General features: G+C 34.6%; 1 protein-coding gene across 1 annotated transcript in view; it reads left to right on the forward strand.

Annotated features, from left to right (window-relative positions):
- The window catches only part of aldh1l1 (aldehyde dehydrogenase 1 family, member L1), a 29329-nt gene extending 18464 nt beyond the window's left edge, over positions 1-10865 (forward strand). Inside the window, exons 8-23 of the mRNA XM_073851301.1 lie at positions 1324-1449; positions 1619-1710; positions 1851-1998; positions 2432-2551; positions 2644-2771; positions 4557-4707; positions 5740-5810; positions 5938-6043; positions 6149-6236; positions 6396-6489; positions 8519-8618; positions 8721-8819; positions 9121-9286; positions 9367-9472; positions 9678-9877; positions 10044-10865. Of these exons, the coding sequence (XP_073707402.1) occupies positions 1324-1449; positions 1619-1710; positions 1851-1998; positions 2432-2551; positions 2644-2771; positions 4557-4707; positions 5740-5810; positions 5938-6043; positions 6149-6236; positions 6396-6489; positions 8519-8618; positions 8721-8819; positions 9121-9286; positions 9367-9472; positions 9678-9877; positions 10044-10099 (1851 nt within the window). The 3' untranslated portion in view covers positions 10100-10865. The remainder of the gene's footprint in view (positions 1-1323; positions 1450-1618; positions 1711-1850; positions 1999-2431; positions 2552-2643; positions 2772-4556; positions 4708-5739; positions 5811-5937; positions 6044-6148; positions 6237-6395; positions 6490-8518; positions 8619-8720; positions 8820-9120; positions 9287-9366; positions 9473-9677; positions 9878-10043) is intronic.
- The last annotated feature ends 1894 nt before the right edge of the window (positions 10866-12759 follow it).

Raw genomic sequence — 12759 nt, forward strand, 5'->3', positions numbered from 1 at the left:
CAGAGTAAAAAATGACATAGCACAGAAAGTCATACCCATTTGGAATGACATGAGGGTGAATAAATGATGACACAGCTTTAATTTTTGGGTGAACTGTCCTTTTAAGTGCAAGCTGCTATCATCATGGTTCAAGCACATGTAAAGAGTGTGACCAAAATATGAAAGAAAAGTTCCTGCTGATGCTGTAGATACAGTTGCTTTGGAGTGAAATCTCAACTTCCTTAGTCACAGTTAGCACAGTTAGGTTCTTCTTAAGTCATAGCCCCTAGCGACATACGCATTTTCAGTGGAAACATGCTAAACTGACGTCTTACTGTTTCAGTGTCACTATGAGCCACAGCTGAAAAAAATCAATTAGGACAAATCCTAAAAATGAGGTACCGAATCAAAATGTTTTTGTCATGAGGTCATGATAAATACCAAATTCTGTGTGAATTGGACAAACAGCATATGTATTACTGTAAAAATGTATAGATGGAAATGAAATCTAAGCTATACATTTCCTTTTGTCTCAAGGAGATTCCGCAGAATTCTAGCCCATATGGACAAAAACATAATTGTACTTGGGCCCTACTAAGGTTAAAGACTTTAAAATGAGTTCATTATTTACTTCTCACTAACCATGTTGTTCCAAACATGTCCAAATGTCCCCACAAGGATAGGAATACCAGTATATTTTGACCTTGTGGGGACATTTCTCAGGTCCCCATGAGGAAACAGGCTTATAAATCATGCACAATGAGTTTTTTTGAAGAAGTAAAAGTATGCACAATCTCCTGTGAGGGCTAGGTTTAGATGTAGGGTAGGTGTAGGGCGATAGAAAGTACGGTTTGTACAGTATAAAAACCATTACGCCTATGGAATGTCCCCATAAAACATGTAAACCCAACACGTGTGTGTGTGTGTGTGTGTGTGTGTGTGTGTGTGTGTGTGTGTGTGTGTGTGTACCTGGTATTCATCACGTTGTGGGGACCAAATGTCCCCACAAGGATAGGAATACCAGTAGATTTTGACCTTGTGGGGACATTTCTCAGGTCCCCTTGAGGAAACAGGCTTATAAATCATGCACAATGAGTTTTTTTGACGAAGTAAAAGTGTGCACAATCTCCTGTGAGGGCTAGGTTTAGGTGTAGGGTAGGTGTAGGGCAATAGAAAGTACGGTTTGTACAGTATAAAAACCATTACGCCTATGGAATGTCCCCATAAAACATGTAAACCCAACATGTGTGTGTGTGTGTGTGTGTGTGTGTGTGTGTGTGTGTGTGTGTGTGTGTGTGTGTGTGTGTGTATTTACACATAAAACATGTTTGTACTTGTATGTAGTTGCTTGTGAAGAACCTACAGTTTGAGGATGGGAAGATGATTGCTGCATCCCAATATTTTAAAGCTGCTGTCAGTTCCGCTGTGGAGCTCTCTGAGGATGAAAAACAGTTTGCTGAGCAGATGAGGGTGAAAATATATCACTTATTTCATTACTAGTCACCTTGATATTCTTTGTGTTGTCTGTATGTTACAAACCTATTATTATTAAATACTGTGTTTCTATGTTCTGAAAAATAAATTGTGTTGAAGGCAGAATGTGATAGATTATTAAAGTATTTATTACATTCTTGTCCAGGTGGTGTGGAAGAGTATTTTGACTAATGTGGAGAAGATTGAAGACACTACTGACTTCTTTAAATCTGGTGCTGCTTCAATGGATGTAGTCAGGTAATGTGTGAATGTATAATTTTCATCTTATATATATATATATATATATATATATATATATATATATATATGTACATACTATTTTTCCCATTTTTCCCGTTATATAATCCAAAAGAGTTTTTCTTATTTTTGTACTATAGGCTGGTGGAAGAGGTAAAGTTGAGGGCGGCACAGTTGCAGTTGCAGAATGAGGATGTTTACATGGCAACAACCTTTGAAGAGTTCATTCAAATGTGTGTGAGGAAGCTGAGAGGAGAGGATGAGGAAGAAGAGTTCATTGTAGACTATGTTAGTATTGCTTCTTTTAAATGAGTTGTAGCTTATACTTATTTTTGCACTGGCTTGATATATATAAGTAATATAATATATAAAATCTAATATATAATTCATATACAAAAATACAATGCTGAAACAAGCACTATTTTAACATTTTACAGATTATTAAAGATGATATCAGGAACTCTAGAAGTCCAAATATACACTCATTGTACATTTAATGCCTGCAATACATTAAAAAAACTGGGAGTGGAAAATGTCCCCAATATTACTATAAGAATTCTTTTTTCTTTTTCTGATTTTTAATTTGAGATGTGCATTTGTGGTAAACGTCCAAATGTCAAATTTTTGAATGTATTGCAAACAACTTAGAATTACCTGACTGTTGATTTTATATGTTTCTAATTTAGTATTTTCTAATTATGTATCCTCTTGTCTCTTGTAGGTAGAAAAGAATCTGAACAATATGACAATCCGAATCCCACACCAGCTTTTCATAAATGGGGAGTTTGTAGATGCTGAAGGGGGAAAAACCTATAAGACCATTAACCCCACTGATGGACAGGTACATAGTGAACACAAATTCCTTTACCACTCTCTGCATTTTTATTTTCTTCTTTTTCACATGCTCAATTTCAGATTTTGTTTTTTGTCTAGGCAATCTGTGATGTGTCCTTAGCTCAGATCTCGGATGTGGAAAAAGCAGTGGCTGCAGCTAAGGAAGCATTTGAGGAGGGAGAATGGGGCAAAATGAACCCCAGAGACCGTGGCAAACTTCTCTACAAGTACATGCATTTTACGCTGCAGTTATACATAGATTGCATTAACACTTTTATCATTTACAGATTTTTAATAATAGATGACATAATTTTAAATTAGGTTTGTCTCTTTGACAGAAATGGTAAACATATGGTCTTTCTCTTTCATTCAGTTTCTTTATTTATTATGTTTATGTATTGAACTGGTACAGTGCCTTGCGAAAGTATTCATATCCCTTAATTTTTTAACATTTTGTTATGTTTCCTTATGTTAAAGTGTTTTAAATGACTTTTTTGTACATCAATATACATGCACAATAATGACAAAGCAAAAACAGAATAGTCACAACTTCATAAATGTATTTAAAAAAAAACTGAAATAAGTACACTGCATTAGTATCCTCAGTACTTAGCTAAGTCACATTTACAGCCTCAAGTCTTTTTGGGTATGATGCAACAAGATTTGCACATCAACATTTGGCAATTATCTGCCATTCTTTGCCTCACCTCTTTACCTCTCAAGCTCTGTCAGCTTGGATGGGGTCTGGCAGATATTTTTAGGTTTCACCAGAAATGTTTGATTGGGTTCAAGCCCAAGCTATGGCTGGGCCACTCGAGGACATTCACAGAGTTGTCTATAATCCACTCTTGTTGTGTGCTTAGGGTCATTGCCCTGTTGGAAGGTGAACCTTTTGCCCAATTTGAGGTTCTGAATGCTCCAGACTGGGTTTTTATTAAGGCTATCTCGATATTTTGGTGCATTGAGCTTTTCTTCTACTCTGACGAGTCCCTCAGTCCTTTTGGGATGGTATTTTGCAAGTGATGAGCAGTGCTTGGTTTTCTTCAAACATAATGCTTGGAATAAAGGGTCCTTTAAATGCTTTTTTGCAAATTCCAAGTGTGTTTTCATGTGTCTTTACTGTGTCTTCTTCATCATAAAGCCCAGATCGGTGGAATGTTGCAGTGATGTTTGTCCTTCTGTACATTTCTCCTATCTGCATATATTATCATGGAGCTCAGCAAGAGTGACCATTAGGTTCTTGGTCACCAATCTAGCCAAGGCCCTTCTCCATCAATTGCTCAGTTTGGCCAGGAGGCCAGCTCTAGAAAGAGTTGTGTTTGTTTCAAACTTCTTTTATTAAGGGTAAAAGAGAATACATGCTTATGTGAAACTCAGATGTGTGGCTTTTTTTTTTTTTTACCTCAGGGCTTGGTGTTTGCTCTGATATGCATTTTCAGCTGTTAGACATTTGTGTGTGGCTTTCCAAATCATACCCATTTAATTGAACAGGTTAACTTCATTCCAAGTGTAGTAACATCTACAAGCAAAATTAATGCTCCTAAACTAAATTTAACCTGTCCCAGATAAGGGTGCAATGGAATAATTTAAGTGTTTTATTTTTAATAAATTTGCAAAGATGTTTAAAATCTGTTTTTTTTTAATTTGCCATTATGGTGTATGGAATGTAGACTGATGTGGGAAAAAAGTAATTTAAAGCAGTTTAACATAAGGCAGCAACATAACAAAACGTGAAAAATGAATGAAGGCACTGTAATTGTTTGAATAACATACCAAAATGTTGCTCTAATTTTCTCAGACCATACTGGCAAAAAGTTATGAATATGAGCTTTTTCTATTGACCAAACCATTCTCTTATAATGTATCAACAAATTTGACAAGTATGAAAACAGAATGGAAACATAAAGCTATATGTGGTGTATGATGCTTATTTGTAATGTAGCCTCTGCAGTGATACACATAATATTAAAGTTATTAAATTGTGATTGTGTATTTGTGTGTGTATTTTTCAGACTGGCTGATCTCATGGAGGCGCATCAGGAAGAGTTGGCCACTATTGAGACCATAGACTCAGGAGCAGTCTATACTCTTGCCCTCAAAACACACATCGGCATGTCTATTCAGACATTCAGATATTTTGCTGGCTGGTGTGACAAGATTCAGGTTTGTTTGTGTTTGTTATTTATCAGAATATTTATTTATCAGCCATCATTTGTGATGTACAATATGCCACAGTGTCATATTTAGGATATTCTGTTATTAAAGTATTCTGTGTTTTCAAGCTTCATTCACCTTATTTAAACTTTTTTCTTTGAAATACAACAAGGGACAAGTAAAATTTTGTGATAATTATTATGCACTGAATGTTGTTGATTGAGCTTAAAGAAGTAGTTCACTTCCAGAACAAAAATTTACAAATAATCTACTCACCCCCTTGTCATTCAAGATGTCCATGTCTTTCTTTTTTCAGTCATAAAGAAATTATTTTTTAGGAAAACATTTCAGGAATTCTCTCCATATAATAGACTTCTATGGTGCCCTCGAGTTCAAACTTGCAGTTTGAATCCAGCTTCAAACGGCTCTAAACGATCCCAGCCGAGGAAGAAGGGACTTATCTAGCGAAATGATTGGTTATTTTCTAAAAAAAAAAATGTACAATTTAATTACTTATGTCGAAAAACTCCCATCTCATTTTCTCTTCCAACTTCAAAATCATCCTACATCAGTGAAGAAGTACCAACCCAGTCTGTCATGAACCGCAATACACAGAGTTCACACATAGCTAGACAAGATGAGTGTTTGAGGTTAAAAAGTATATAAATTGTATTTTGTTTTAGAAAATAACCAGTCATTTTGCTAGATAAGCCCTTTGAAGCTGCATTTAAACTGCATTTTGGAAGTTTGAAACTGCACCATAGAAGTCCATTATATGGAGAGAAATCCTGAAATGTTTTCCTCAAAAAAACATTTCTTTACAAATGAAGAAAGAAAGACATGAACATCTTGAATGACAAGGGGGTAAGTACATGATCTGTAAATTTTTGTTGTGCAAGTGAACTGCTCCTTTAACTTGTATTGAACAGAGAAAATTCCTTTAAAGTTAATTTGACTGCATTATCTTGGAAAGTCTTAGTAATAAAAAAATGAAACTGTCCTTGTGTATGTCTGAAATATATATTAAATTATTCTCCACAGGGCTGCACTATCCCTATCAACCAGGCTCGACCTAATCGAAACCTTACTTTCACCAAGAAAGAACCAATTGGGTACAGTCAACTCTCCCCATACAAAAAATCCTCCAGTTTTTGTCCATAAAAAATCACATCAATTACTATCTATTTAGTTTATCTGGACAGAGTGTGGAACATTTAGCTCTTCTTTGTTTATGTTTAGTGTGTGTGGCATTGTCATTCCATGGAATTATCCACTGATGATGCTGGCATGGAAGACTGCAGCCTGCCTAGCAGCTGGAAACACTGTGGTGCTCAAACCTGCACAGGTAAAGAACTGCATTTAATATTAAAGCAGAAATGCACATGGGCATGGCATATTTAACCCAAACAATATGTACACAGAATTAAAGGACTGTGTTTCTGCATTGTAGGTGACACCTTTGACTGCACTCAAGTTTGCTGAATTAACTGCATTGGCAAAGTTTCCTAAAGGCGTGGTGAACATACTACCAGGATCTGGTACATATAACGCAAAACATACACAACAGAGTTTAGTCCAAATTTGTCAACTGGAAACTGATATGCTTTAACTATTTTCTGTACACAATTCAGTACAATTTTAATTTTTTAAAGCTATTTGCTTGTAGATTCATTGAAAATTTAAATTGTAAATTTCAGGGGCTCTGGTTGGTCAGCGGCTGTCGGACCACCCTGATGTTCGAAAACTTGGCTTCACCGGCTCCACTGAGATTGGCAAACACATAATGAAAAGGTGAATGAACATATTTTTAAAATCTAATCAATGCTGGGGTTTGAGCTAGGGCTGGTCCGAATACCATTTTTTGAGCTTCGAAGCTTCGGTAGTAATCAACACCAAATATTCGAAGCTTCGGTGAGAGGGGCTGAACATATTCTTCTCTCTAATAAAGGCAGGAATCTCTGTGTGTCTTTCTGTTTGCATTTTTTTGCATTTTTTTTTTTTGCATTTTTTGCTGTGGACCCAAGGGAGTGCAGTGTTGCATTTTGGTGCAATATGGACACAACACGTTCAGAATTAATAAATTGTAATAGAACATTGCGAGTTGGAAGCTGCACGCCTCATGCAGGCAGAGCTAATATGCGTCGAGAACGGACACTGCGCTAGTGATACAACACACACAGTTCTGTTTAAGAGCAATACTTTTAATAAGGTAGCCTAACATTTTTTAACAAACAAATCACTCCCAAATCAGAAATTAGCATCACAGTAATTACTGACACCGTAAAGGGTAGGCTATTTAAATAAAAGAAGAAAGAAAAAAATGGCACGGTGTTTATATATAAATAAATTATTTATATCTAAATTATTTATAAATATATATATATATATATATATATATATATATATATATATATATATATATACATTATATATAACGTTTGTGTATATAGGCCTATATATAAAATACATATGTATATTATTTTGAAACCCAAAATAAATGAGGCTCAAACATTAATAAAAAACGTGCGTGTTTATTTGAGCACTTCCGTCAGTGAACAAGCAGCCTACAAAGCGCTAAAATAAATCAAATAAATAATACATTTAAATATGAAACTAGCCTAAATAAGAATGTTAAATCGGCTATTAAACAAACTTTCTTTGCAAAAATTCCTAAAACCTTGCCCGGACCTTGTCCGACAGCTTATCAGAATTATTGGCCCGAGTCCGACTGAAACCGGTCTTTTTTTCCTCTTTCTCTTCCCCATTACACAGCTGCTGTTTTTAATAGCAAAGTGATTACATTTATTTTCGTTTATTTAGGTTATAAAGTTAATTTAGAAATATATTTGGAACAATTTTTATTTGTTAAATTTGAGTTTTTGTTTTTTAAAGTAACAACCAAGCGGTCAGTGGCAGACAGATCAATTTAGCCCTCTCAAGTTATCACGATTTCAATTAAAATCCGTAGATATAAAAAACTTAAAGCATATCACAATATTAGTTGAATCGTCTAACCTAGATAAATGTGTGCTATTAGGCGCATATCCAATCGTTTGTGCGGAGAGTAAAGCTGAAGCGCACTTTGCAGAACACGGAGGTGCCAGTGCGATGTGAAACTTTATTTTTGCTCATAAAGGTAAGACTAATATATCATCCAGAACTGTAAAGAAATAATTTAAATAATTCAAATCAAAAACAAAACTCTTTCATTAGCTGGCCTAATCCATAAATATGCATTTAGGCATTAAAGGCGCGTTCATGAGCAAATGGCGAGTCAGGATCGTCAACTTCATCTTTGTGCCAAATACTAGTTTATTAATAAATAATTCAAATATCTCCTTACTTTTTCCCCCGACACGTTCATGGTAATTATTTTTGCTGGGGCTTTGTGGTCAGGTTTAGCCTACTGCGTGCATTTAAACGCAGAGGCGCGGTTGTCATTGCGACAGTCACAGCCCTGTACTTTATAGTGTCTCTCAAATATTGCTCAATCTCTCTCTCTTTTTTTTTTTTTTTTTTGCTGTCTCTGTGTTAGTGGCACAGCAGTCTGATCTTCTTCATTTATATTTAAGTGCGAATGAGAACCGTTTCGCGGGGGATGCAAGGTGTATAAAAAAAAAAAAAAAGAATATTCGAATCTCAAAATTTAAAATCGAATGCCAACCCACCGAACGAATATTCAAATAATCGAATATTCTGGTCCAGCCCTAGTTTGAGCATTTCTTTATTTTAAGGTTTTCAGATTTCAGTTTTTGTAGTTAATTACAAATGGAATTTAAAAATAAGTTGGAAATCATCCAAATGCTTGTGTATCTTGTAGCTGTGCAGTCAGCAATGTGAAGAAGGTTTCTCTGGAGCTAGGAGGAAAGTCTCCTCTCATCATCTTTAATGACTGTGATCTGGACAAGGCTGTCAGAATGGTTTGTTTACCTCAGTACCATCACACTATTGTATTTGCAATGTAAATGATTGGCTGTTATCTCAGAAATGTTGATTATCCTCCACACACACTTCTTATATAGGGTATGAGCTCTGTGTTCTTCAATAAGGGAGAGAACTGCATTGCAGCAGGGAGACTTTTCATTGAGGAGTCTATCCATGACACTTTTTTGGAGAGAGTGGTAAGGAATAATATATATGGTTTCATAGATTCATCTCTATTTTTACATAATGATTACCTTTTAAGTATCTTTCAGTTATGATGATGCATAGCCATTACACATTCTTGTGAGTTATGGCCATATATCAGCTCAAGCATTTGTAAGCAACTTGCAGCTACTAAAAAAGGTGGTCATACTAATCTCTTAAAATAATTTAACTAAGCCCATTTGTAACAGGCATACTATGAAAACCTAGATGAGTTCATTTGTAACTCCAGTGTCTTAATTCAAGCTCATAACATACAAAAATACTTCTATGTAGGTGAGTGAAATAAAGAAGATGAAGATTGGTGATCCTCTAGACCGTTCCACAGACCACGGCCCCCAGAACCACAAAGCCCATCTGGACAAACTGGTGGAATACTGTGAACAAGGGGTCAAAGAAGGAGCAAAATTAGTCTGTGGAGGGAAACAAGTGAACCGTCCAGGTTAGAAGAGCATGTGAGCTTATGCATAACTCTTAGTGAGGGAAAACATACAATGTTGTTTACACTTTCTATCTCTATAGGTTTCTTCTTTGAACCAACTGTTTTCACTGACGTGCAGGATCAAATGTTTATTGCTATTGAGGAGTCCTTTGGGCCCGTCATGATCATCTCCAAATTCAGTAATGGGTTGGTAGAAATAAGCTACTTTACTGTACCTCTAAACTGCTGATTGTTTCACATGGTTTCGATCTGTATAAACTCCAGCAATGTTAAAATATTTTTAATAGATTTAACTGTACTGATTGTACTGATTTTTCAATAATATCAACTAATTTGATAAAACATGACCAACACTGTAAACTGTCTTTTCCTTAATCTCCCCCTTATTCAGAGATGTTGACAAAGTGCTGCAGAGGGCTAATGCTACAGAATATGGTTTAGCATCAGGTGTGTTTACACGTGACATCAGTAAGGCTCTGTATGTGAGTGAAAAACTGCAGGCCGGCACTGTGTTCATCAATACTTACAACAAGACTGATGTGGCTGCTCCTTTCGGTGGCTTCAAACAGTCTGGCTTTGGCAAAGATTTGGGTAAGACATAAATATGATTGAGTGAATGATATAATTAATGAAGTTAAATTAACACATATCTAATAGGCTGTTTTGAGTAGTCATTGCACTATATTTAAGTTATTATTTATTTTACAATAAATACTTTTTGTATATTGTTTTAACTGGATGAATTTCTCCCCAACAGGACAAGAAGCTCTGAATGAATATCTGAAGACTAAATGTGTCACTGTTGAATACTAATAAAATAATAAAATACTGGACATATAGTGCACAGCAAAAAAAAAAAAAAAAAAATTATTGTATTTTAGGGCTCTAAAGTGGCAGCTAAGGACCATTTCAGTTTAGCCTTCAAGTAAATTGTCATAACTACTTTTACATAATTACAGTTGTTTCGTTTGTAATAATGGATGGATTACATTTCATTTCAGGCAATTAAGAAAATTAAATCAAATCTCAAGTTCCCTGTAAGACCTTCCTAGTATTACATGGTTCCTGTAAATGTCTTACTGTATATAAGCTCAGAGAAATCAAGTTGTTGATTAAAGTTGAGATACTGTGAAATAATGCCTGACTAGCCACCAAAACAATTTTGGGTGAAATATTATAATATCAAGCCACCTATGGTCACAAAAAGGACTGTTCTACCCCAGGAAGAAAGGTCAAACCCACACCCACCTCAAATTTCATTGGTCACAAACTTGTCATCAGACTTTTAATGTGATATTTTATTTAAAAAATTTAAAGGGGTGTTGTGAGTGCCAAAAAAAGTGGTTTGTTGCCTTAGGGCAACACTATGCCATAGAGGGTTAACACACTGTTATTTACTGCACTGATACTGTCCGATTGTTTTAAAGATTTTGTATTAAACTTAGAAGATATCAGAATGTATTTTATGCTTTAGAAACAAGACTTCCAACATTGTTTTAAAGTCTTCTGTACAATCAGATTAACATATTCCAAGCATGTGCCACAAAAGAATAAAATCAGTCCAGTATTGTCTTTGTTACATTGTTTAGAGTGTTTGATTCATTGGTATTTGTGATTTGTAAAAAATATACCTGATTACATGAAATAACAACCTGTACTGTAACATTAACAACTTTAAATCTTAACTTCACAGCAACAGTTTACATTGTAACAGTATTTGACATGTATTTAGAATTATTCAGAGATTCATTATTTATCATTATTTATTTACCATTATCTTGGTTTGAAAACTGACACTAGAATAAATGGATTGTAGTAAACATAATTTAGAGTGAAACTACTTATTGTTAGAGTAATGAAACAGCTTTATTAAAGCACACATTTAGCAAAGTATTCAATTTACAGTAAATTATGCAAATGCAGTTTCTTATTCACTTATTAAATATAAAAGTAATTAATTTAAAGTAATTTCTGTCTCTAGCAACAGCACACAGATCAGAGCTGTTCAGACAGCAGTCCAAAAATCTGGAAGAGAATTAGTATTTTCGGGCCATAGGCAGAGAATCTTATATTAGAGTGTGGAAACTGCATTATATTCATAAAGTTAGTTTATATATAAAATATATTAAGTATAATTTATAAAAAAATGGTGGACTTCATTTTTTAGACTTGTCAATAAAACCTTAAAAAATAACCAGTTTATAGCAGATCAAAGACAAAATTTGGAATTTTATATTCAATTTTGTCTTTGATCTGCTTAGTGGCAGATTTAACGTTCATTTTTGTTAATGTATGATTATAAATTTAATGAAATTTTTAATTTCACTTTGTTTGTCCTGAACTTATGTTATCTTTGTGCCCACTGCTCTAGAACTTTTTACAATGCATTTACTACGAGTGAAATATCATGAAGAGTACTAACAATAAAGCTATTAAAACTATAAATTAATGCAGTGCTTTTAATTGGTTCTGAAAAAAGGTCTGTTTGGGTAGTTTTTTTAATTATATTGTTCTGGAAGAAGAAAAAAAAGCGAACCAGCAGTTAATTTATTATGTAATAAGTTGTTTACAAAAAAAATAAAATTTGTTCAGCATACTGAAGCATTCCATTTAAACAGAATATCTTCTGTCAAAATCCATCCATCTATTCTCATTCATCATCTGTAGGCTCACTGGGATGCTGGAACCTATCCCAGTGTCTTGGGCCACAGACAGGAAACACTCTGGGCAGATGGCCAGTCACACACAGACATAAACACATTCACACTCACATTCATATTTACAGACAATTTAGTGCCTCCAGTTTACCTGAATTCAGTGGAAAATAGAAAACGCAGAGAGAAATAGAAATTAAAAAACCTACACAGACACAGGGAAAACATGCAAACTCCACACAGAAATGCCTCATGCCTATGTCACAACTTGAACCAAAGGACCTTTTTGTTGTGAGGCACCATTGTGTCAGGATCCTGGTGCATTTCTTTTTAGCTAAATTCCTAGGGGAGGGTCTATGCCATGGGTTGGGTTCCCTCAGGAATTTCCCACGAGTCCCTGTATATTCATTATGCATTAGCTATTTCTAGCCATGCAAGTATATGGGGAAATGGGAAATATATGTAACTGTCTGTCAAGGTTTAGGTTTAAGTAATTTATGAAACCAGAAATATAATATGAAATCAAAGGTATCATAAATTGTGCTTTTTAGGTTAAAAAATGTTTAAAAAAGCAGACTGGAACTTCCATTAATCATTATGAATTCACAAATTCACAAACATCATATTGATATGAACATAATTGTATATTTGTATTGCCTTGGTATTGGTGTATACAACAAAAACAGTGCAAGTTGAGGTAAATGAAGAGACAAAACATAAAATGAATAACCTTACATTATAAAATATTTAGAGATAAAGGTAAAAAAAAAAAGAAAGGAGTACGGAAAAGAGTAAATAAAGTGTAATGTTGATAATGCG

This window comes from Garra rufa, chromosome 12, assembly GCF_049309525.1.
Source record: "Garra rufa chromosome 12, GarRuf1.0, whole genome shotgun sequence".
In the NCBI taxonomy this organism is placed as follows: Eukaryota; Metazoa; Chordata; class Actinopteri; order Cypriniformes; family Cyprinidae; genus Garra; species Garra rufa.